Below are 25,427 nucleotides of genomic sequence, written 5' to 3' on the forward strand. Positions count from 1 at the left end.
AGGGTGCTTCCAGTTGTTCCCTGGTAGGCGGAATCAGAGTCAAGTCATTGTGTCTGTCCTGTGGAAGTAGTTGCAGTCGCAGCTGTGGCGGCACTTCTCTGGTTGGCAGGTTGCCACTGACGACCCCTGTAGGCACCCCTAGATTGACCTCTGCCTCTTGGGCGCCTATTTCTGCCTCTCTGTGCTCTAGAGGTGTCTGGAAAGGACCAATTCTTTGAAGGCCAATTTCTGCTGAACCTCGGAGGTTGGACCTGCAGGAAATCCTTGACTGTTTGGACGGATTTTGCTTTTTCTTCCACTTTCTTTAAAACCTCCTGTGCTGGGGAGCCAAATAAACTTTGTTTCTCCACAGGGGCATCTAGGAGTTTTGACTTAACATGGTCTGGCAAGGATTGTTCTTTTAGCCAGTCATGCCTTCGAATCACTGCTCCAGTCATAGCTGATCTAAATGAAGCCTCCAGTGCATCATAGCCACATTTCAAGAAATGATTACTGACCTGCTGAGAGTTGTGTACCAAATCCTGAAGGGACTTACGGTCTAAAGGTTCAGGAGAGGCCAGTTTTTTATTCAGCTGATCTAACAAAAATTCCTGGTACTGTATCATGTGAAATTGACAGTTTAAAGCCCTGGCAGAAAGAGTAGCAGATGTATAAACCTTTTTACCCCATCTCTCTAATGCTCTAGATTCTCTTTCAGAGGGTAGGGTTTTTTTGGCAGAGGCAGCTGCAACACCCTTAGGGCCCTGAGAAATGGTTTCTGGGTCTGCAGCATGGGCCTTATACAAGTGGAAGTGAGAATCCGGGACCCTGTAGTATCTGTCAGGTTTGGCAGGGGCCGGGGGAAGAGAATCAGGGGCAGTACTGGCATCATTGTATGCATCATCAACAACTGATAGTACAGGTAGTATGGCTAAAGGCCTATGCTGTGGTAAGTGTAAGAAAGTCCTTAGCCTTTTCCTAGAATCAGGAAAATCCTGACCCTGCCATTGGAAGTGCTCCCTCATAGAGTGTAGGGTTTCCCCAAATGAAAATTCTTCTGGAGGAGAGGCTGAAGGGATGGAGTCTTCTGCATCAGAATCCTTATAAGGTGAGTATGGGCCTTCCTGATGGTCAGATAAATCTGAACCATCCGAGGAATAGTCAGTGGAGAGAGGTTCAGGGGGTTCAGTTCTAGGCCTCTTTTCAGGAGGGGCTTGTGAGGCCCTGTCTGGGTGAGGTTGGGATCCCCTGATCAGAGAAATAAGGTCCTCAGCAAGGCTGAGAATCTGAGAACTTGAAGTAGGCCTGTGAGAGGGAGCCTTTGTAGGTAAGGCCTTGGAAAGTTTTGCTGCTTTAGCCCTGGAAAAGGCCTTGATAGACATAGAAGCAGGGGGTCTAGCTGCCCCACGTGCAGGAGTAGAGATGTCCAACGGAATAGTGTCAGACAAATCTTGTGTGCCTGCTTCTTCAGTAGGAATTTCTGTAGCTGACTCAGTCATGGCCTGTGTGGCCTCTGTTGTCAGAGGCATGCTTTCGGCCGAAGGGAGAACCGAGGTCTCGGTCTCAGCCGAAACTGAGAGTGTCGGTCCTTTTCCTTGCATTTTTTAGCTAAATGTGTAGTCGGAGTCTCCGACGGCATTTTATATGCAAAAGCGGAGCCAAAAAACTCTTCTGCAAACTCCGACCGATGTCTAAGTGTCCGTCGGTTGAAGGAAGCACAGGCTAAACAAGCTGATACGTCGTGGTCTGGGCCTAAGCAAGGAAGGCAGTAAGAGTGGAAATCCTTATGAGGTATTTGTTTCCCACAAGTTAAACAATTATTTACTTTGTCTGACATCGGCTGAGGCAAGAAAGAGTCCCCAATGGGGTACTTAGCTTTTTTAGAAGTCTTCGGTAGTTGAAATCTCTGGATCTGACCGACCGGCACTTGCGAACATCTTCTGCTTCGGGCACCGCGCGGCAAGAAAGACTGAGGAAAATGGCGTCGGCTGATGCCTTTATACCCCAGGAGCTATGACGTCGGGTGAAGTGCGACATCAGCCGAGGCCAGACCCAGACTTTGGAATCCGGCCGACCGAAGGGCTGTCTGAGGCAGGACAACCCATATGTTATGACTGCAGATGTATCCTTGAAGGACATCTGTACTATGTTCTTCGTGTTTCACTGCTGCAGTCATTACATTTGGGTAGAGTCCCAAAGCTATGGTTGGGAGGCTGGAGCTAAACAGCATTAGGTGCGGCTATGAGGCCCTGCAGAACTGCAGTGGCAAAGCCTGCCCTGGATTTAGAGTAGAGTGGCAGATGATAGTGCTTTGTAAAGGTATGCAATGAACTCCAAGTAGCAGCCTCTAACATGTCCTTGGTTGGTACTCCCCTAAGAAAGGCTGCTGAAGTGGCTGCAGCTCTGGTTGAATGTGGCCTAATGCCCTTAGGCACTGGCTTACCATGGTGTAAATAGCAGAAACGAATGCAGTGGCCTATCCACTTTGAAATAGTCTTCTTTGAGATGGCCTTTCCTTGTGATCCTGCAGCATATGTCACTTGTAATTGCTCTGTCTTTCTGAAAACTTTGGCTCTGTCCAAGTAGAATCTAAACTGTCTGTGTACGTCCAAAGAATGCAGAATTCTTTCTCCCTTGTTCTGTGGATTTGGAAAAAAAGTTGGCAGATGAATAGTTTGGTTAAGAGCCACACTGGACACCACCTTAGGTATAAATGTTGGGTTTGTCCTCAGAGAGGCCCTGTCTGGATAAAAGGTTCCACAGTCATGAGTGCTTGTAGCTCTGAAACTCGTCTTGCAGAAGTTACTGCTAGGAGCAGAGCTGTTTTCCAAGATAAAAACTTTATATCAGCAGTAGCAGCTGCCTCAAAAGGAGGCAGGGTGAGTTTTTCCAAGACATAGTTGAGGTCCCATGCAGGTATTGGTGATGATCTTGGAGGCTTTACATTTTTGGCTCCTCTGAGGTACTGCTTTAATAAGGGATGAGAAAAGATTGGTGGCTCTGTATTGTAATGAGCCGAAATGGCAGAGGCATGAATTTTAATAGATGAAAAAGATAGGCCTTTGTCCAGCATCTCAGTTAAGTATTGCAAATTCTGAAGAATATTTGGCACAGCTGTATCAGTTCCTTGTGCCTGGTTCCAAGCACAGAATCTCTTCCATTTCCCAGCATAAGATTTTCTAGTACTAGGCCTTCTGGCTTCCAAAATTACATCCATCACAGCTTTAATGACAGGTGTGTTTTGTATGACTACATTATCCGCCATGCTGCCAAGTCCTGAGTTGGCTGTGCAGGATCTGATTGTTTTGCTGGGACAGTAAATGAGGTATTTGAGGTAAGGTCCAAGCGGGGCACTGAGACAAGTTCTCTAGGATTGGATACCAGTACTGGTGGGGCCAGTCTGGGGCAATCAGTATCATCTTTGGCTTCTCCTGTCTGACCTTTAGGAGTACCTTGGGGAGGAGAGGCAGTGGGGGAAAGGCATATACTGAGAGGGCGTCCACATTCCATGCTTGTCCATGATAAGTCCTTGAGCAGAATCTTTTTAGTTGGTAGTTGTGAGGGGAGGCAAATAGGTCTATGTACGGGCATCCCCATTTCCTTGTTATCATGGTGAAGATTTGTGGATCCAGCTGCCACTCATGGGGATCCATGAGGTTTCTGCTTAGTTCGTCTGCCAGAGTATTTTCCTTTCCTGGCAGGAACTGTGCCTGCAGATGTACTTGGTAAGTCAATGCTGTGTCCCACAAAGTCATGGCTAGTCTGCAAAGGGGGGTAAGAATGTGTGCTCCCTGCTTGTTTATATACCACAAGACCGTGGTGTTGTCTGTCTTTATCAGTAGTGGTACCAGATGAACTAGGTCCTTGAAGGCTGTCAGGGCATTTTGTACAGCTAGCATCTCTTTTTGATTGATATGTAAGATGCATTTGGTTTGAGGACCATGTGTCCTGAATGCATCTTCCTGCCATGTGGGCCCCCCAGGCATAATCTGATGCATCTGTTGTTAGTGTCTGCCTGGCTGGGGGTAATGTGAATGGCTGTCCCTTGTTTTGGTGATAAGCCTTTGCCCACCATCGAAAATCATGTTGCAGGCAGGGAATGAGAGTAATCATTGTTTCCAGGCTGTGGCAATGTTGAGTCCAAACACTTTTTAGGTACCATTGAAGTTTCCTCATATGCAGTCTTGCATATGGAATTAGTAGGATGCAGGATCCCATGAAGCCCAAAGCCTGCAGAATTTTTCTTGCAGATAACTGGGCCTTAGTTGCCAATATTTTGAAATAGGTAGTCAGTTGCCTTTGTTTGTCTGGCGTGAGATAAGCCATCTAGGCAGATGTATTTAAGCTTGCACCCAGGAATATTATCTCTTGAGAGGGTATTAGTTTTGATTTCTTTTCGTTGACTGTGTACCCTAGGCATGTTAGAAGTCTTTTCACAAACGCCAGATGCTGTAGAAGAATGTCCTTGTTCTCTGCTTGAATTAGACAGTTGTCCAAGTAAGGATATATTTGTATTCCTCTTTGTCTGCAGAATGCAATTACTGGTGCCAGGCACTTTGTAAAGACCCTGGGCACAGTAGATAAGCCAAAGGGCAGTGCAGGGAATTGGTAATGCATTGAGCCAGCCTTGAATCTGAGGTATCTTCTGCATAATTGTCTGATTGGGACATGCAGGTATGCCTCTTTTAGGTCTAAAGTCACAAGACAAGCGTTCTTGCCCAGCATGGGCAGAAGCTGCTGCAAAGTCAACATCTTGAACTTTGGTATATCCAGGAATGTGATCAGAATAGATAGGTCCAGTACTGGCCTCCAGGCCTTGTCCTTTCTGGGTACCAAGAACAGTCTTGAGTAAAATCCTTGTCCCTGCTCTTGCTCTGGTACTTGTTAAATGTCCCCCATGTCCATGAGGGATGAGACTTGTTTTTTTGTGCCTCTGCAAATTGATTTTTTTGGCAGATATGGCCAGCCGTTTGCCTTTGGCAGGGCATGGAAATGGAACTTGTAGGCTTGTGACACGATATTTAGAACCCACTTGTCCTAGGTTATAATGTGCCAATTTTGAGAAAAAAGTGCTAATTTTTCCCCTAAGGGTGCTGCCAGGAGATAAGTGCTTGGTGCAGGCAGGGGGAAGTCATTGGGACTGTTTCCTGTATGGTTGTGATTTGTCTTCTCCAACTTTGGAGGTAGAAGCACCCCATTGCTTTGATCTGTATGAACCTTGCGCCTGGGATCGGCCTATAGGGCGCCTGGATCTGCCCCTTTGAGGTCTGTCTGACACAGGAAAGGACCAATTCTTTGTAGGCCAGTGTCTACTAAACCTAGGTGGCTGTACTTGTAAAAAATCTTTTGACAGTTTGCATAGATTTAGCTTTGTCCTCCATTTTCTTTAACACCTCTTCCGCCTTACACCAACAAAGTATCATGCTGTAAAGGTGCATCTAATAATTTAACTTTGACATGATCAGGCAGATTTTGTTCCTTTAACAAAGCATGCCTCCTAATTACAGAACCCGTAACTGCGGCCCTGCAGGAGGGCTCCAAAGAATCAAACCACATTGCAAAGTATGCTTTCCAACTTGTTCAGCTGCATGCAATAAATCCTGCATTTCCTTGTTTTCTGTGCATTCAGAGTTTAACAACATTTTCTGTTTTAGCAATGCCATGACATGTTGCTGATATTTGAGCATATGAAACTGACAGTTTAAGGCCCTTATAGCCAAGGTAGCAGATGTGTAAACCTTTTTTACCCATCTAGCCAGTGCCCTAGAATCTCTGTCAGAGGGGGTAGGGTTTTTTGCAGCGGAAGCCTTAACTCCTTTGGTACCCAGTGAAATAATTTCTGGGTCTACAGCAGGGTTTTTAAAAAGGAATTTATGAGAGTCAGGAACCCTGTAATATCTGTCAGGCTTAACAGGAGCTGGAGGTAAGGAGTCAGGGTAAGACTAGACTCCGAAAACACATCATCTACAATGTCTAACACAAGTGGAATGGCTAGAGGCCTGTGCTGAAGTAGTAAATGGAAATACCTGAGCCTCTTTTTAGATTCTGAAAAATCTTGGCTCTCCCAGTGGAAATGCTCCCTCATGGTATGTAAGGTTTCCCCAAACGAATAGTCCTCTGGAGGAGAAGCTGAAGGTATAGATTCTTCAGCATCAGAATCCTCATGGGGGTGGGGGGGGGGGGGAGAATATTCCTGATCAGAAGAGGAATCAGAAGAAATAGAAACCTGATCTGAAGATTCATATAGTCAGTCTCTTGCCTAGGCCTCTTATCAGGAGGGGGATGGGAACCCCTGATCAAGGTAATCAACTCTTCGGCCATTTTGAACATCTGTTTTTTGGGCACAGAGGCCTGTCCACGTGGCTCTTGAGTTTGTTTCTTTGCTTTAGAAGGTGCTTTAGTCTTTGCCTTTGAAGCTGAAGTTGGTTTAATGTAAAGATGTTTAGGTCTGAATACACTCTCAGAAGCCGGTGTCTGCTCAGCGGCTCCAGACCCATCTGAAGGAACAGTAGCCGAGGCTCCAATACCTTGAGTTTCCAGCGGCATGGCCGACTCCACGTGGGAGTCGGTAGCGGCCTGCGACTCTAAAGTAGCGGGCGTCAGGGGCTGCAAAAGTGTCTCACTGAGAACCGGCGACTGGCTTAGGAGAAGCTTCGTCGGTTTTGGGCCTCGGTTGTCTATCTCTCTCTTTTTCTTTGGGTTTTTTGTGAACTCCGGTAGTCGGATGGCTATCCGACGACATTTCTGGATAATTAAACCGGCGTCCAAAATAGTTTAAAGCAAAATCATACCGATGCTTAATAGTGCTTTGGTTAAATCTAGCACAAAACCGACAACCAGAAATGTTGTGATCAGGGTCTAGGCAAGGAATACAGTAAGAATGAAAGTCCTTATGAAGTATTTGCTTTCCACAAGAATTACAATTATTTACTTTTTCTGACATCGGTCTGGAGCAAGAACAAAGTTTCCCCAATGGGGTACTTAGCTTTATTGAAGACTTCGGGTCTGAAACTCGAACACGAAAATCTCAGGAGTCGGCTGACCGGCACTTGCGAACTGCTTCTGCTTCGGGCACCGTGCGGCAAGAAAGACTAAAGAAAATGGCGTTGGCTGCTTCTTTTATACCCCTGACGACCTGATGTCAGGGAAGGGGCGACAGCAACCAATGCAGGACCTAGGACTTTGGAATTCAGGCCAACTGAGGGCAACCTGCCAGCAGGATTACCCAAATGTAATGACTGCAACAGTGAAACACGAAGAACATCAGGCAAACAAGCAGAAACCCGGCCAAATGCGGGGCTTAAATACCACAAAAACGAAAATAAAATAGAAACACTGGAATTGACCAATCAACCCTTTTCCCTGAGCTCTTAGCTCAACACCCTATGCCAGACCAGTTCCAACCAGTTCACCTACTCCCACTAAGGGTAGGCAGGCTCCGGCCAACCCAAGATGGTGTAGCAGGAAACACAGGAATCACACAAACAGATCTGGATACAGCAAAACCTGTAACCAGACTATGCTAAAGATATTTAAACTCTGTTTAGGTCAATTTAACACAGGTGAACAGATACACGCTTAAATATAACAGCAGCAAACAACAGCAAACTGATTTAAAGAACTTAACCAATTAACCAATAAAAAAGCCAAAACTGAGCCCTGTTCCAGCAACCTTCAATCAGGCAAGTTCTAACTGCAAACCCCTGCCACTAGGGTGCAGGGGGGAATGCTCTCCAAAAAGATGGCCTGGATTACTGCTCAAGTTATACAAACAGAGCTAGATTCAGCAAGCCTGAATATTGTCTATGTTACAGCAAACAAGGCGCACCGATTTCAAAAAGAAACAGTTCAAATAAGCAAGCACAATAAGACTTCAACCAGCAATTCCCAGCTCAGAAGGGCAGAATCTACCCTCTCCTCCCACAAGAGTGCAGACCACAAACCTTCTTACTGTAAAATAACTGGCCTGAAGCCCAAGTACTTAAACCAAAGCCAAAGCTACCTCTCCTGCCACAAGAATGTAGACCACAAACCTTCTTAATGTAAAACTGGCCTGAATCTCAAGTGCTAAAACCAAAAGAATTCTAAAACAGTTCCAATTAAATCAGGCTACTAACAAACAGTAATAAATACAACTGAATACTTCTAAGAACAAGCAGCAAAAGCAAAATAACGTAATAATGTAGGAAGAAACACAAATACAGTAAAAGCAAATGAATAAACTGCAATTTTTAGTTTGAAGTTGGAAGGGATGAAACAAGCTAATTCAAAGTTGAGAAACTAAGGGGGTGGGGTCTTACCGCGTGATCTCTCCCTACTCAATAGAATGAGCTGATGAGATAGGACTGGGTGGAGTGTCCAAAAACAGATTTATAGTAGGGGTGGGCAACTTAAAAGCCACCAAATTTAAGAACACAATGAGGACTGGGGGGATGGGAGGGGGGAAAATGTAGCCAGACATGAGTGATATTCAGAGCAATGCAGATCTCGCAAATACTTCAGCTAAATAGAGATGTTTCTAAATAAAAGAGCAATGCTGTTTCTCAGATCCACCACTAATTAACTGATGATATTCACAGTTTGCAAAGGAATTGTCTGATAACTTTTAACTGACCCTCGCCAAGAACTCTTAAAACTCCAACAGAACAGAAAACTTAAAACAAAAATAATACTAAAATAAGATAAAGCATACAAGTGATCAAACCTTAAATGAAGAGCTTTGAATCAAAATGAAATGCAGCCAGAGATAAGCAATATTCAGAGCAATGCAGACCACACAAACATGATTTTCTTCTTTTTATATAACCTACTGACGTTGGATATCATCAAGGTGGCTTGTTTTTGGAGTCTGTCTTGTAGGAATAGCAGTCTCTGTGCAACTACTAACATGACTACATAGGGCTTCTGTCAATAATTCTACATAGGCAGTAGTGTTCTCAGTGTTTCAGGGGTGAGGTGGGGGGCTTGAAAGTTTGCCAGGGTGCCACTTAATAATAAGAAGTTTGCCTCTTGAAAGTGGTTCAACCCTATCAGACATGAAATTTAATTTATAAGGAGGGGTTCTTCAAAGGAGGACAGTGAAATTGTACCCCCCCCCCTGAGAAGACACACACAGGACCCGAAAAGAGAGATCAAGGGACAAAAAACATCTGTACAAAAACTATCTGTAAACTTCCCATGTTCAAGGCATCATGACAGATGTTCAAAATAACCAAAATGACATTAAGGTGTTTTAGCACACTGCCATATGAATGCACAGTGACACATATGTCTACTAATGCACCCAGGCCAACAAGCCACCCTCAACTAACAGCAAACATTTTGACCATTATTTGAGCTCATCACTGCAGTACAAGAGGAAATTATTTAGAGGTGGTATGCACATATCCCACAACAACTTAATCAGGGGAGAATAGTAAGTTTTTACATAGATGTTTTGCTTCAGAGGAGACACATGCAAAATTCTTTCTATGGAATTGCTTAACCAGCTGCAGCTGTGCCACAGTACTACCCTCCATAAGGCCACAAATGCATTCTAAAGGTAGATAAATTGACCTTCAGACCATACAGGTGTTTAATCAGATCAGAATAACTTGCATCCTAATAGAAAGAGGTGGCACAGTATACTTCCCCATCTTAATGGAGAACTGCTTCCACTTGGCAGAGCAAGTCTGGCTAGTAGATTGGCTTCCTGCTGACATTCATTTCCTGGAACTCCTGCTAGAAGGTCAGATGGAGCAGGTAATCTAATCTAGGAACGATGCCCTGAACGGGAGTCAACTGTTGCCATATCCAAAGGCTTTCCCGGCTTCAATTTTGATGGTTTACTGCATTGCCTGAAACCACACAATTCTTGGTCATCAAAGGGCTGTAAGGATGAACTATAGTTCTCAGCTCCACTTAGGGTATTTTATCTGGAAAAACATATTCATGTTTGTGAAGCAAGTCTCTTCATCTGGACTCATCTGCCTTCCAGAACTCTGGTGAGATGTTAAATAGTGTTAGCACCTGCTTATATAAAGGACTCTGTGCAATAACACACAACAGTTTAATTTCATACTAAAATTTTACACTGTTAAAACATTATGATGCTGCAGCAATCAATTAGTTAAAAAGGGTGTAGGATCTGTTTTATATTAAAGTGTACTACATAACATACATAAACTTCTATATGTATAAATTTAAACTGCAAATGAATGAATAAATAAGTAAACAAATCAAACACAAATGTCTATTTTTTAAGCTTCGTTAGGCACTTGGAGGTATGCATGATACAGATGTTACTGTGTGTCCAGGGATTCCGAAGTTCTCACTCTTCTGGCTTGTGCCTCACAGCCTCCACTGGCATGTGTCAATATCTGTATCATGCACATTCCCTTGTAACGTACTGCATACACATATATACATTTATTTAACCCCTCCAATTGCTGTGACCTGGTTTGGGGCTAAAAAGGGTCCATAAACCAGCCTGCTTACCTAATTAAAAATGTCAACTACATACATGCAATAAATATAAAACTTCTACTACAATTAGGGACTGTGCCTCTTTTCACAAAATATTAAGAATGAAAGACAAAAGGGAGACAACTTTGAATTATTACTGTACTTCACTCACCCTATGGATCCTTGGAGAGCATTTGCTCGGACACAAGTGACTATTATGCAGTCCTTTTCGCATCCCTGAAACCCATCAACTGTATCAACCTCCAGTGCCCTAAAAAGCATAAAATAATGCAATTTAACTGCTTCTGAATATGCTGTGATTCTGAACAATACAAACCTTTGACTTTAAAACAAGGTATTGTGCAAAAGAAAGTTAAATGTACAAAATACATCAAAGTATTTCACTTTCAAGTAAAACAAAATACATGCTGCATATTTACTTGTATTTGAGAAAACACTGTCTTTAACACTTAATTTCAAGGCCATGGCAAACTTGAAGGGAAAACATGGGAGACATTTACAAGCAACTACTCATATTAGATATTTTCAAAGTAGTTCCATCCAAAGGTCACACTTACGGGTGGCATCATCCACAGTACAACAATAAAATGTGCACTATGGAGGCATTTGATGTAGTTTAATGGTAATGTGGCAATGATAGCGTCCATGAACATTAAACTGAATAATGAGGGCCATAACTCAGTTCAGTGTAGGATACCTGGGCACAGACTATGAAATACTGTGCCTTGTTCTTCAACTGGGAGAACAGAAGGCTATGTCTCACAGAGCACAGATGTACTGCAGAATTTGTCATGTGGCCATAACTGACTAAGCTGCACATTTTCTCCTCTAGATCACTGAACAAATGTTTGAGGCAGTCCACATTTTTACAAGTTAACACTTTAGCCCACTGGTGAAAATAAGCTACTGAAAATGCCAAGAAATGCTCAAGAAAATGCTAAGAAACATCCAAGATCTAGAAACAATGACAGACACTAAACTCATTAAGCAATATGAACTGCTCTTGTAGTTTATACTACGTTGATTCGGGAGTCTACATTTTTATTTATTTATACCCCACCCAGATCCACTGCTGACCCTTCAGCTAAACCCCACCCTCACTCTCTTCTCTCCGGGTTCCACTACAGCTACTTTACAGCAATCCCAGTCATCTCCCCTGGCTGGGCAGGCCGCCCCAGCCTTCTCAGGAACTCAGTATTGTTATTGTGAAATACTCTTGAGAGCCAGGGGGTAGAGATCCATTGAGGAGTAGCAGATGGGCATCGGGAGCCATGATGATACGACATATCAATAACCCTATTTTCCCTAGTAGTAGAACATATGCAATGATGCCACAGACATCTTACCACTCCTCCTAATGCTGTTAGTGGCCCCGCCACCAAAGGGTGCAAAGACACTGAACCCTTCCTCATAGTCCCCAAGGATAGGAGATCAGGATGAGGGACATTTTACCCCATCACCTCCATTCAAATCTCAACAGCTCGATTCCATTCCCAAACTTGTGCTGCCGGTGGGGCACTTTGTCTCTGCTCCAGTAGGCCAACCGGTACTTTAGATTTATACAACAAAGAATGACCCGCCCATATCCACTGTATCAGTACATCTTCAACAAGTGACTGTGCAATGGATTTAAGATTTGCAGTACCACTTACTCCTAGCTGCCTCAATAGTTCAGCTTTCCACGACTGTGACATTGCACTGTCCTTTGGAATATAAATGGAAAACCTGCTCTGAGTGTGAAGGTGATGCAAATATCCTGAAAGATCCTCAACTGCTGACTCCAGTAATGTCAAGTTTCCATCACTAACAAAATACAACAGCCTCATTACACTGAGAGGCTACTACTGGACTGCATTTATGGATGGCAGAAAGGACTTAGCCAGGGGCAAAAAACGGTAGAAGGTGGAAGCAATCACCAACACCATATAAACCCTCATGAATGTCAGCATTCTCCCACATATCATACTAAGACAGTGCCCTCTGTAGCAGGTTTAACACTTGTGTAAAATGTCAACCAATATTCCAAATATACCACAAGAGCAGACGTTGCTTGAAAAACAAAAGACATTTAAGGAATAAAACATACCAAGAACAGCCATCACTAGAGCAAGATCCGATTCTGCAGTACATGTCCTGACTACAGTGCTTTGTCCAAAGTTATGCTGATACCCATACAGTTGTGGAGCAAATGTTTGTCATGGATACATTACTGTAACAAATATGTGAGGTGGCTACTCCTCCTAGTAGAGTTTCTTTTTCATTCCAACACTCAACAGCTAGTTCTTCTGGTAGCAAAAACAAAAGTCAGCCATTTATGAAGCACCGACTCTGCAAGTGAAGTACTCCTTTTTATCACCAATAAATCAGATCTTCCTGAACTGATTCACTATGTGGAGATAAAACCACAAATGGCAATGAACATTCAGAGCAAGGAGAATCTTTTCTTCCATCTTCTTATCTCTACAGGAAGTGGATGGTTCAGGTTAAGAGACCACTCAGACAGGGAGAGGCAAGATGGTTTACTCTGAGTAGCAGGTTGTTTAAAGCTCTCCCAGTGTGAAAACTGAGAAACTGTTAAAAAAAAAACAGTATAACTTATCAATCTGGGTAAAATTCAGTTAATAGTAATTACGATGACAGCAACAAAAAAATCTGGAAAAAGAATGAGAAAATCAACCAGAGAAGGAAAAGAAAAGCCTCTGGCTGGGAAGAACCTTGTAGCTGCTCAGCAAAAAAAGTGGTTCAAGTTTCAGCTTTACTACGGGAGATTGTTTCCAGTAATTTAAAGGAAAAAAATAAATGCATTCAGAGGTGAGGCACAAGAAATATATATTGGCAAATGACAAAATGCTGGAAAAACAGATGAAATGTTAAGTTGTTATTCAGATGAGCTGACAAAAAATTACAGAAAACAAAGGTGAAATGGAAGAAAGACTGCTTGAACATAAGGCTGCTCTAAAAAAGGTATTTCAAAATAATAGTAGATTTTGAAGACAGAGGACACAGAGAACATCTGAAATGTCTTGCTGAATCACAAAAATAGAAAAAAGCAGACTGCATTAATTTTATGAAAGTACAAATAAGCAAATGGACTGGTGTTCTACAGCAGGATTTGTTAAATGAGAGGGCACACATCCATACATGTGTACACTCTAAATGTGGCAATGAAAAAACAGGTGAGACCTAAAATAATAAAGATACAAGCATACCATAAGAAAGAGCTGCCCTAGACAAAACTGTGGTAGAAGCGGAAAGAAAAAAGTATTAAAATTGGGGACGCTAGTGTGTTTGTGGAAAATGATTACTTGCTGTACACCAGGCAGAAAAGAAGCACATTTATCCTGGCAATAAGGAGACATTGAGAGGCAGGTGTGATAATCAAGATGCTACATTCAGCTGTCTTCAGAATCTTTTTTTCCTGAAGAGTCAAATATATTTTTGGATAAAGAACAGGCTAAAGAGGAAATAAAAATGTTTAGTCAAATAAGAGTTAGCCACAGCGAGCTGCAGGGGATTCTGCTTTGTGATAACCTGACAATAACAAAGTCCACAGAAAGACCTTGTCAGTGAAACCCTTCTTACTGTTTAACAGGAAAATGCTTGAGCAAAATAAATAAAAAAGAGAGACACCAAAGACCAGTGCTCAAAGAAGGAGATGATCAAGAATAAGACCATGAACAACATGAAATTAGTAAATAAATAGGAGAAATGCAAAACACTGATCGCATTACATGAAGTTTAGACAAGTAAACTGTCTCTCTGCAAGAAGTGGCTAAAAATATGGAAGTCAAACTGGAGTGAACTCTTAACCCCCCCCCCACGGTTTAATGTCAATAATGTTAACTTGGACATAACATTTGCATAAAAATCACTTTATAAATTGCATTCTATACTGTAAAGCAGTTCTATATAGCATGCAGCCAGAAGTATTTTAAATGTGAGGTGGGAGAGTTTTATCAGTGACTGTTATATATGCCAGTGAAGTAAGAAAGTACGTTCTCTTAAATGTAATGTATCCAGGCTATACACTGCAACAAGTTAAGAAAGACTGGAAAGAAGTAAGTTAAAGTTCATATAAGGTTGTGATCTTGAGCTGCTGGGAGGATGCAAAAGTGTAATGATAATATTATATATTCAATTAAAAGATAATTATTCCTGTTTTTATAGAGGTGAGTATCTAGACCAAAGATTTTAGTTTAAACTATAGTTAAGTTTCTTTTAAGGAAACAGCCGTGAAAAACAAAAATGCTAACATGCATGAAAAATGGTAGTCCTTATTAGCTGTTTGTCCATCACCACCTGTTGAACTAGAGACAAGGAACATACAAGTGCAAGCAATTAATCATGAGAGATCTGACAAATGTGTTCTGAGTAAAACCCACAAGGGTTCTTTCTTGCTGTTTTATTATTAGAATATTTTTTTTTGTTAGAGATGAAAGCCTGCAGGTAAAAACAGTCAATAATGAAAGATCTGAACGTAGTGTTCTGAAGGAAATCTACAAGGTACAATATAATTAACTTTTAAAAGAAAAATGGCAAGCAGGTCACTGAAAATAAAGTTTGAAACTGCAGGTAGTAAATCATTCTAGCTGCCTCCCCAGCAGCCTTAACACTTTTAACACATTAAATATAACAATGTATAACTTAGTTTATTTAAGAGTGGTCAGTGTACTTCTCCTTAAGACTGAAAGTTAAAATGTACTGAAAGCATGCGCACTGTTTTTCACATCTAGAAGGGAAACAGAAAAGGATATGAACAGACAGTAATCTTGTAGGTGGGCACAGAGTCTCTAACATGCATTTTGGCACAGCAAACCTTAAGAATATGTAATGCCTGTGGCTGCAGTTGTCAATTTTGAAAAACTGATCACATTTAGAAGGGCATGTTTCCTCTTTGGAAAGTATATACAGTTGTATCTGTCTGGAACAGGATTGGGCAGTTTTCAAAATGCACTTTTTTATTGAAGAGAAAAAGTCTGGGAAAATATGACATGGATTCAAATACAGGTGAGAAGAAACAACTACATATAAAGTCAACCTGACAAACAATATGTTCATGAAAGCTGCCAGCTAGACCCATGTATTGAAAAGAATCATCACCATGTACAAGTAATGACCTTTTGTCAGGATAACTGCTTTGATAATATTGAAACTGAATGTAAATTATCTTACTTCCAGCATCTGGTAATGAATTATACCAAGTGCAGGGTCTAAATAGCAATGTTACACGTGATATACGTGGCTAAAAATGAGCATTTGTCTTTGATACAGAAACACTTTCATGAGGGACATTTAGCAGAATATCAGGAAGAATGAAAAACTAGACCAATATTACTAATTCCAAGTGGAGCTACAATACTGAGTGAAGAGTGGAATCGTAGTAATAAGGGGTCATTGGCAGGGGAGGAAGATGGTGCTTGGCATGTATTAATAGTCAATCTAAAACTTCTTCGACTGAACTTTGGCAATTTTATAAAAAGAAATAATAAGCATTCAAACAGGCACTATTATTTATGGGAGAGGACTGGAACCTGAGTTGTAACAGTGAGGATGTATCAGGGGGCGTAGAAGGGAAGATATAACAAAAGATAGTCGATTTCTAAGGATGTATATGAGAATATCTGGTATGGAAGATGTCAATTTGGTAGTAGAAAAACATTTAGATATTACTCCCCAAGATACAATAACTAAACTAGACTGGACAGATATTGTAGTTCACAGGAGCATTTGTATTGAATTGAAAGCATTTTAGACCCATCCAAATAACTATATCAAATCATGCACCAATAAAACATTCACGGTAATGATGCAAAAATGTGACATTCATTTTTTTCTTAGTTATCTGTTAAAAACAGAGGAATTTAAGGAATAGCTAGTTGATATTATACTTAATTTTAAAGCCTCCACAGGAAAAAACAACTATCCCTTGGATAGGCTCACCTATTTGGAATATGCTACCTGCAGAAGTGAGGCAGCAAGAGACACGTCAATTATAAAGAAAGTACAGTTGTGTACACTTACCATAAATGTAGATGTTCAAGTGTATTCACTGTTGCAGTCCTAACCAATGGGTTATCTGGCTCCTGGTAGCCCTCGATCGGCCAGAATACTAAAGGTAAGTAAAAATTACGTCGGCTGTCATCGGTTACAAAGGACGTCAGGGCATCCGATACAAAAGGAGGCAGCCAACGTCACTTCCTCAGTCTTTCTTGCCATAACTGTCAGAAGCCCCCAGCAAATAAGGCTTAAACCAAAATTATTCCAAAGAAGAAAAGCAAAAGTGTAGCCACTGTAGGCAAACTTCACTGTCTACAAATAATCTATGTCAAAAATAAGTCCAACGAAAAGACCAGTGAAGACCACAGCACTCAAATTCACAATTTATTATAAAAAGCCAGCAATGAAACAGGTAATCACTTTCACATCCACCAAATGCTTCCTCAGACCTCATAATCATCAATCATCACTTCCTTTATATATACTCATTATATTAACTAATTAGCGCTTATCAAACCTTTAATTAAAACCTTAGTTACAGTTCATAACATTTATATATAAAGCAATATACATAATGCTTATTCCAACATAAAATATAAATTCATTATTTAAATATTTACTTAAACCTTCTAGCTGCTAAATATGGTTTAATGGAGGCTCTATCATTTAATCCAGGCGGTTTATCCAACTGCAACTCTATAATGCAATACAGTTAATTTGTTCTGTAATATTTTTTCTATCACCTAACCATGGGTTTAAAGCTATACAACATATAACCATAAACTGAAAACTGTGTGTGCTGTACTTTAATACGTGTTGAGCCAAAGCACTTCTTTCACTATCTTTATTGCGAATGGCCATCAGATGTTCCCTCACTCTATCACAAAGGGAACGATTAATCATTCCCACATGGTAAGAGTGACAATCACGGCATTCAGCTAAATAAATCAAATCCCTGGTGGTACATGTGGCTTCTACTTTAAACTCATATTCATCTTCAGTTATTGGATGTTTAAAAGTATTATCTAATTTTAAAACATTACAAATGTTACATCTACCACAAACTTTTAAATAAGGTTCTGATGTCTTCTCTGCACTATTTGTATATTTATTCGAATGACAAAGCATCCTTTTAAAATTTTTCTTACTTTTATATCTAAAAAAAGGTTTGTCACCTATTTCCCTCACTTCCCCATCCGACAATAAGATGGACCAATTCTTACTTATGACATCTTTAACCTTGTACAAATCAATAGAATATTCTAGTGTTAATGAAACTTTATTCTTCTTATGAACATTCTCAATGAAACCAGATGAAATCCCATTTTCAGAACTCTTATTAATATCTGCCATATATGGTTTAGCTATTGTTTTCCTTAAATCCATTACTTCGTCAAGATGGGCATTTATTTCCTTCAATGAGTATTTCCTTTCACTTAGTTCATATCTAAATTTATTCATATCAGTGAAGAAAGCATCTTCATCTTTATCTAGTCTAGAGATGCGCATTCCTTGTCCCCTAATAATATTTTTATATGTATATGATGGATGCATGCTATCACGTGATAAAATATTTCTACAACATATTTTTCTATACATCCATGTCGAAAAAAAGAAGTTATATACTCACCATAACATTCCATCTGAGTAGTTATACTTCATTTTTCTGCAGCATGTGGGTATACGGATCTGTATCGGATCCGAGCCGGCAACTTTTTTCTAGCATCTGCTCCTAGCTCCTCCCCTTACCCATAAACCCCTACCATCTCCTATCTTCAGATCGAGTTTGCTGCAACTAAAAACATAAGCAACTCAACCCAATAAACCAATCCTTAAAAGACAGGGCAAGATCCGGGAGACGGAGGGTGGGAATGTTGCAGAAAAATGAAGTATAACTACTCAGATGGAACGTTATGGTGAGTACACAACTTCTTTATCTGAAGTCGTTAACTTCATTTTATCTGCAACCTGTGGGACAGAGTCCCCAGCTACGCCGATCCTGGGAGGCCATTATGGAAGGATATTCCTGAGCACTGCAGAGCCAAAGGATGCTCTACCCTCGAAATCAGATCTAATTTGTAATGGGAAATGAAGGTATGTGAATTGGCCCAGGTCACTGCTGCACAAATATCGTCCAAAGGCACCCTAGACCAAAAAGCAGCAGAAGTCGCCATGGACCTGGTAGAGTGAGCCTTAACAGTACCAGGAGGAGATAAACCTTTCGCTTTGTAGACATGCGAAATGCAAAGAGTGATCCATCTAGCCAAAGAAACTTTAGAAATAGCTTTTCCCATAAATGCTTTGGAAAAGGAAACAAACAATTGGTCAGTCTTGCGGAAAGACTTTGTTCTATGAAGATAAAAACGAAGTTGTCTATGAACATCTAACAAATGGTGTTTGTATTCACCTTTATTTTGGAAGTTAGGAAAGAAAACGGGCAGATTAATGGGACTGGTTTATGTTTGCTTCAGATGCCACTTTAGGTAAGAAGGAAGGGTTATAGTACAGAGGAAGACTCTATTCTTATGGAAGACCAAATACGGAGGCACGGCAGACAGAGCTTGAAGCTCAGAAACCCTCCTAGCAGATGTAATGGCGACTAGGAAAGCGGTCTTCCAGGACAAAAATTTCAAGTCCACCAAAGCTGCAGGTTCAAAAGGAGGAGCCACCAAAGCCTGTAAAACAAAGGTAAGGTCCCAAGGAGGCACTGAATCCTTGACAGGCGGCCATAACAGAAAGGTACCTTTAAGAAAAGCCTTACACAGCCTAGAGGAGTCTAAGGCCATGTTGTCTTCACCAACGTGAAAAATGGAAATGGCTGCCAATTGTACTTTCACTGAGGAGGAACTAGCTCCTTGCTGAAAGATACCAGACAGGAAGTCCAACACCGCTGGAACGGGCTGTAAAAGGATCTATTTTTCTCTGTGAAGCCCAAATGGAAAAATGCTTCCATTTACTGCAATAAAGTTTCCTAGTGGAGTCTTTAAGAGAAGTCACCAGAATGGATTTTACCGGGGCTGAAAGACCAGGAGTCCTGGCAATTAACGGAACTGGAGCAACCAGGCTGTCAGCTTGAGGCTGTCCAGATCGAGCGGACGTGCCCCCCAATGGATGGGAGATTAGATTCGAACAGAGATCCAGAACCCACAGGGGAGCTAAGAGATGAGACCAAAGGAATGGGAAGCAAACCTGGCGAGGCCAGAAAGTACAGTTGTGTACCTACCATAAATGTAAATGTTCAAGTGTATTCACTGCTGCAGTCATTACACATGGGTTATCCTGCTGGCAGGCTACCCACAGTCGGTCTGAATTCCAAAGTCTTGGTCCGACATCAGTTGCTGTTGCCTCTTCCCTGACGTCAGTGCACCAGAGGTATAAAAGATGCAGCGGACGCCATTTTCTTCAGTTTTTCTTGCCCCAGATGTCAGATGCCCCCAAATTAGTAGGCTAAAATTTTATGGCAATAAGTATGCATGCAATAAAATAAATATTTCCTTCATCTACAAGCAAATACACCACATAGGTTGTATAGGGTAGAGAAGTACAGACAAGTCCCAGCAAAGAAAAGGGGGATGGTGGGTGGGTAACCTGGACTGCAACAGTGAATACACTCGAACATCTACATTTATGGTAAGTACACAACTGTACTATGGTCATCGTGTTTCACTGTTGCAGTCATTACACTTGGGTTGAAAACCAAAGTTGAGGTAGGGTGGCTGGGTCTAAATAGGATTAGGAGAGGTGATAAGGCCCTGCAAAACTGCAGTGGCAAAGCCTGCTCTGGATTTAGAGTAGAGAGGTATATGGTAGCGCTTGGTGAAAGTGTGCACTGAACTCAAAGTTGCAGCCTCTAAAATGTCTTTGGTTGGTACCCCTCTGAGGAAGGCTGCTGAAGTGGCTGCTGCTCTGGTAGAATGTAGCCTAATGCCCTTAGGGATTGATTTACCATGTTGTGAATAACAGAATCGAATGCAGTGGCCTATCCATTTTGAAATAGTCTGCTTTCAGATAGGCTTTCCTTGTGATCCTGCAGCATATGCCACTAAAAGTTGCTCAGACTTCCTGAAAGCTTTAGTTCTGTCCAAGTAGAAGATAGCTGTCTGTGTATGTCCAAATAATGCAGGAGTCTCTCACCCTTATTCTTTGGGTTTGGATAAAAAGTAGGCAAATGAATGGTTTGGTTAAGGGCCACACTGGGCATGACCTTAAGCATAAATGTCGGGTTAGTCCTCAGAGGAACCCTGTCTGGATGGAAAATGATAAAAGGTTCCACAGCCATGACAGCCTGTAACTCTGAGACTCGTCTTGCAGAGGTTATTGCTAGGAGCAGAGCGGTTTTCCAAGATAAGAACTTTATTTCAGCTGTATTGGCTGGCTCAAAAGGCGGCAGTGTGAGTTTCTCCAAGACATAATTGAGGTCCCATGCAGGTATTGGTGCTCTACTTGGAGGTCTTATGTTTTTGGCCCCTCTGAGGTACTGCCTTAGCAATGGATGAGAAAAAATAGGTAGTTCCATATTGTAATGCGCTGAAATGGCTGAGGAATGGATTTTAATTGATGAGAAGGATAGGCCTTTGTCCAGCATCTCAGTTAGGTATTGTAAAATCTGAGGAATATTTGGTACAAGCGTGTCAATTCCTTGTGCCTGGCTCCAAGCACAGAATCTCTTCCATTTTTCTGCATAAGATTCTGTGGTACTTGGCCTCCTGGCCTCCAAAATAACATCCATCACTGCTTTAGAGAGAGGTGTGTTCTGAATGGCTACATTATTCGCCATGCTGCCAGATTTAGGGTACTGAGCTGACTGTGCAGGATCTGATTGTTTCGTTGGGTTAGTAAATGAGGAATTAGAGGCAATGTCCAGGCTGGGCCTTGAGACAAGCTCTTTAGGATTGGGTACCAGTGCTGGAGGGGCCAGTCTGGGGCAATCAGAATCATTTTTGTCTTCTCTTGTCTGACCTTTAGGAGTACCTTGGAAAGGAGAGGCAGAGGAGAAAAGGCGTATACTGTTAGGGTTTTCCAGTTGAATGATAAAGCATCCACTTACCATGCTTGCTTGTGATAAGTCCTTGTGCAGAATCTCTGTAGTTGGCAGTTGTGAGGGGAGGCAAAAAGATCTATGTCTGGGCATCCCCATTTCTTTGTTATCATGCTGAAGACTTGTGGATCCAGTTTCCACTTGTGGGGATCCGTAATGTTTCTGCTTAGTTCGTCTGCCAGAGTATTTTTTTTTCCTGGCAGGAATTGTGCTTGCAGATGTACTTGATAAGTCAATGCTGTGTCCCACAAAGGCATGGCTTGTCTGCAGAGGGGGTAGGAATGTGAGCCTCCCTGCTTGTTTATGTACCACGTGACTGTAGTGTTGTCCGTCCTTATCAGTAGTTGTCCTGGATGAAGAAGGTCCTTGAAAGCTGTCAGGGCATTCTGAACAGCTAGCATCTCTTTTTCATTGATATGAAGATGCATTTGGCTTGAGGGCCATGTGCCCTGAATACATTTTCCTGCCATGTGGGCCCCCAGGCATAATCTGAAGCATCTGTTGTTGACTGCCTGGCTGTGGGTAGGTTGAATGGCTGTCCCTTGTTGAGGTGACAGGACTGTGCCCACCATAGAAACTCCTGTTGAAGGCAAGGAATGAGGGTAATCAATGTTTCCAGGCTGTAGAATGAGGGTAATCAATGTTTCCAGGCTGTGGAATGAGGGTAATCAATGTTTCCCGGCTGTAGAATGAGGGTAATCAATGTTTCCCGGCTGTGGAATGAGGGTAATCAATGTTTCCAGGCTGTGGAATGAGGGTAATCAATGTTTCCAGGCTGTGGAATGAGGGTAATCAATGTTTCCAGGCTGTGGAATGAGGGTAATCAATGTTTCCAGGCTGTGGAATGAGGGTAATCACTGTTTCCAGGCTGTGACAATGTTGATTCCAAACACTTTTTAGATACCATTGTAGTTTCCTCATATGCAGTCTGGCATATGGAATTAGCAGAATGCAGGATGCCATGAAGCCCAAAGCCTGCAGAATTTTTCTTGCAGATAACTGGGTCTTTGTTGCCAACATTGTGAAGTAAGAAGTCAGTTGCGTTTGTTTGTCTGGCGTGAGATAAGCCGTCTGGGCAGTTGTATTTAAGCTTGCACCCAGGAATATTAGCTCTTGAGAGGGTACTAATTTTGATTTCTCTTCGTTTACTGTGTACCCTAGGCAAATCAATAATCTTTTTACAAATGCCAGGTGCTCCAGTAGAATGTCCTTGTTCTCTGCTTGAACCTCCTTGGACTACATGAAAAGAGACATTGAGGAGCTCTCTGATTATGTAGCCCAGGCAGGTATGACCCTGACCTTGAGCAGTATCCTACCTTCACCTAGAATGATGCCACAGTACAGTGATAAGATGATCAGCTTTAATAATTGGCTTAAATTCTGGTGTCACTCAAAGGGGATCCAATGTCTGTCTGCCTGGGATGACATGTTGGACAAGCCACGCTGCTTCGCAAGGGACGGCTTGCACCTGTCACCCCTAGGCTTCCGGATATTGGCAAAGGCTCTTGCCACCCCCATAGTGCCTTTTTTAGGCAAGGCTCAAATTCTACACCTACCACCCTAGAACACAAAAAAGGAAAAAAACTAAGGGTAATGCTGCTCAATGCCAGAAGTCTCAATCTCAAGATGCACGCACTCGAGGCCCTTCTCAGTATGGAGAACATCGATGTCTGTGCTGTGACAGAAACCTGGTTCAAGGCTCCTGAGAGCACCCCAGCACTATCAGGTTTCACCTCATATCATGCGTTCCGGCCCCAAAATCCAGACAACACCAAGAATGGAGGGGGGGTATCCATATTCATAAAGGACACCCACACCTCAAGGTTGGTGGCAACGCATGATGCATCGGAGACCATCCAGGTGCAATTAACCATAGGCAAGACTGCTCTGCAATTTGTAGCATGTTACAGGCCACCCTCTCAAACTCAGGAACCTCACATGGCCTTCCTGAAAACATTGGAGGGGATAAATGTATCTCCAAACACCATCATACTAGGTGACTTCAACTACCCTAATATAGACTGGGAACACTACTCAAGCCCAAACACTCTAGCCCAAAGGTTCCTGGAGTTCATAAACTCAAATGCCATGGAACAACTAGTCACCATCCCCACAAGAGGAGAAAACATACTTGATCTCATCATCACGAACATGGGATCACAATGTTCAACACCGAAGTATACCCTCAGTGGTGAGATCAGATCATAAACTAATCTCGCTGGAGGTCCTCATCCCGCCCCACCTGAAATAAAAAAGACCACAGTGAAAAACTTCTCAAAAGCCGACTTCACACTTCTAAAAACTAGTGTGGTCTCCTTTAAGGCCCCTGAGCCAGTGGTAAACATTACTCAAACCGCTGAATCACTTACAAATGCCTTCTACCAGCACCTACAGGACTGCATGGATCAGGCAATCCCAAACAAAACTAAGACTCTTTGTACCAAAGGCAAGCATCCAGTCTGGTGGACCCCAGCCATAAACAAGCTCTACAACAAAAGGAGGAAGCTACTACAAGATAGAGCAAAATCCTTGAAAGGTAAGACACCTTTGATCATTATAAGTAAAAACTAAGAGCTCTCATAAAATCATCCAAGGCAAATTTTGAGAGAAAAATCGCCAAGGACTCAAAAGACAATCATAAGGCCTTCTTTAGCTATGTTAGAAACCTAGGAGGAAACTCCCAGATATGCTCAGAATTAGTTCAAAATGATGTGAAGATTACTGAACCTACACACATTGCCAACATACTGGCTGACAGGTTCAGTGCAAACTTCTCCCCTCCCCCACAAGGAGAGATATCTACACCAGAGGATTGTAGCCCCCCAAACATCTCCAACGCCCAGGTGAGAACTGCTCTCTCCAAAGCAAAAAACACAGCATCCATGGGACCGGATGGTGTCCCCGGCTGTGTGCTCCATGAACTCAATGAGGAATTAAACCCGCAGTTAGGACAGCTGTTTAATCTTAGCCTCACCTCAGGATACATACCCAAGGAGTGGCGCACGGCGACTGTGGTCCCACTTGACAAGGGCGGTGCCTCCACCGACCCTGGAAATTACCGTCCCATTAGCTTGACAAGCCTTATCTGCAAAGACATGGAGAGGATCATAATGGAACTCATAAATAAAGACATAGGGAACTTGCAGACTTTGGATCCAACCCAGTTTGGCTTTGTCAAAGGCAGATCATGCCTTTTAAACTTGGTTGACTTTTTCGAGACAGTCACCAAGGCCATTGATGAGGGAAAGGCAGTCCATACAGCCTACCTTGACCTGGCAAAGGCCTTCGACACAATACCCCACTCAGGTATCATCGAAAAACTCATCAGCTTGAATGTAAACCCATACATCACAAGATGGGTTGCAAACTGGCTAAGTGACAGAACCCACAGGGTCAGAGTTGCTGGAGCCATGTTAGACTCAAAGCCTGTCACAAGTGGTGTCCCACAGGGCTCAGTCCTGGGTCCACTCTTGTTTGGCATCTACTTTTCTGAAGTACAAGCAAACGCAGGAGGGTTATGGCTGACAAAGTTTGCAGATGACTGCAAACTGGGCGCCATAGTCGAAAATACATCTGACACAGATATCCTTCAGAAGGGCCTCACAGAAACGGATAACTGGTGCCAGAGCCATGGCCTAAAGTTAAATGCCAAGAAATGCATAGTCATACCTTCGGGAAAAACAAGGTTACCCCTAGCTACCATATAGGTGGCAATCCACTGAGCACAGAAGAAGTCATCAGGGATCTGGGGACCCAGGTTGACAGTAGCCTTTTGTTTGACACTCGTGTTGCTAAAGTAGTTAGGAAAACCTTCTACATTGCCCACCTGATCATGAAGGGATTCACATCTAGATCAAGGGAGGTCATCGTCCCCCTGTACTCATCACTCATTAGACCTATGATTGAGTACAATGCCCCATTCGGAATGTATCTGACCCGACACCTGCAG

General features: G+C 42.3%; 1 protein-coding gene across 6 annotated transcripts in view; it reads right to left on the reverse strand.

The window, feature by feature from the left end:
* The window catches only part of SETX (senataxin), a 2,451,437-nt gene that overhangs the window by 275,667 nt on the left and 2,150,343 nt on the right, over positions 1 to 25,427 (reverse strand). For all 6 annotated transcript variants that reach the window (XM_044058409.1, XM_044058411.1, XM_044058407.1 and 3 more), the window contains one exon: positions 10,595 to 10,693. In XM_044058409.1, the coding sequence (XP_043914344.1) occupies positions 10,595 to 10,693 (99 nt within the window). The remainder of the gene's footprint in view (positions 1 to 10,594; positions 10,694 to 25,427) is intronic.

The sequence above is a fragment of the Protopterus annectens genome, chromosome 16.part0 (genome assembly GCF_019279795.1).
Source record: "Protopterus annectens isolate FY-2018-M chromosome 16.part0, PAN1.0, whole genome shotgun sequence".
NCBI lineage: Eukaryota > Metazoa > Chordata > Ceratodontiformes > Protopteridae > Protopterus > Protopterus annectens.